At 52.3% G+C, this 396-nt stretch overlaps 1 protein-coding gene across 1 annotated transcript in view; it reads left to right on the top strand.

The window, feature by feature from the left end:
* Positions 1 to 72: 72 nt before the first annotated feature.
* The window catches only part of LOC117111382 (semaphorin-1A-like), a gene marked incomplete at its 3' end in the record, with an annotated part of 1072 nt that continues 748 nt past the window's right edge, over positions 73 to 396 (top strand). Inside the window, exon 1 of the mRNA XM_033254295.1 lies at positions 73 to 333. Within this exon, the coding sequence (XP_033110186.1) occupies positions 73 to 333 (261 nt within the window). The remainder of the gene's footprint in view (positions 334 to 396) is intronic.

The raw sequence follows: 396 nt of genomic DNA, 5'->3' as shown, positions 1-396 counted from the left end.
GATCAATCGCCTTCGACGAACGAAATCGACGTCTCTTTCGCAACGAGCGTCGGCATCTCATCCATAGTCGAAATGCGAGTGGTGAAGGAGTGGCGAACCTTGTTCGTGGGCGCGAACAACTCGGCGTTCGTGTTCGATCTCGATCGAACTCTAGAATCCTCGACGGCTACGAAGATAGACTGGATGCCGGACTCGGTCGCCAAAAAGAAGTGCAGATTGAAAGGGAAGGAAGAACACGACTGCCAAACCTACGTGAAAATCGTAACTCCGGATTTAACGAACGGTCGAGTGTTGATCTGCGGAACCAACGCTCCGAAACCGAAGTGCATTCATGCCGAGATGTCGAACTTGGAGAGTGGTTGGAGGAGAAGGAACGCGACGGACGGTCTGTACAAT

The sequence above is a fragment of the Anneissia japonica genome, unplaced genomic scaffold (assembly GCF_011630105.1).
Source record: "Anneissia japonica isolate Jap-2015-1 unplaced genomic scaffold, ASM1163010v1 scaffold76938_len1257_cov85, whole genome shotgun sequence".
NCBI lineage: Eukaryota > Metazoa > Echinodermata > Crinoidea > Comatulida > Comatulidae > Anneissia > Anneissia japonica.
Note: the sequence above shows the minus strand (reverse complement) of the source record. Positions and strands in the feature narration are given on the sequence as shown.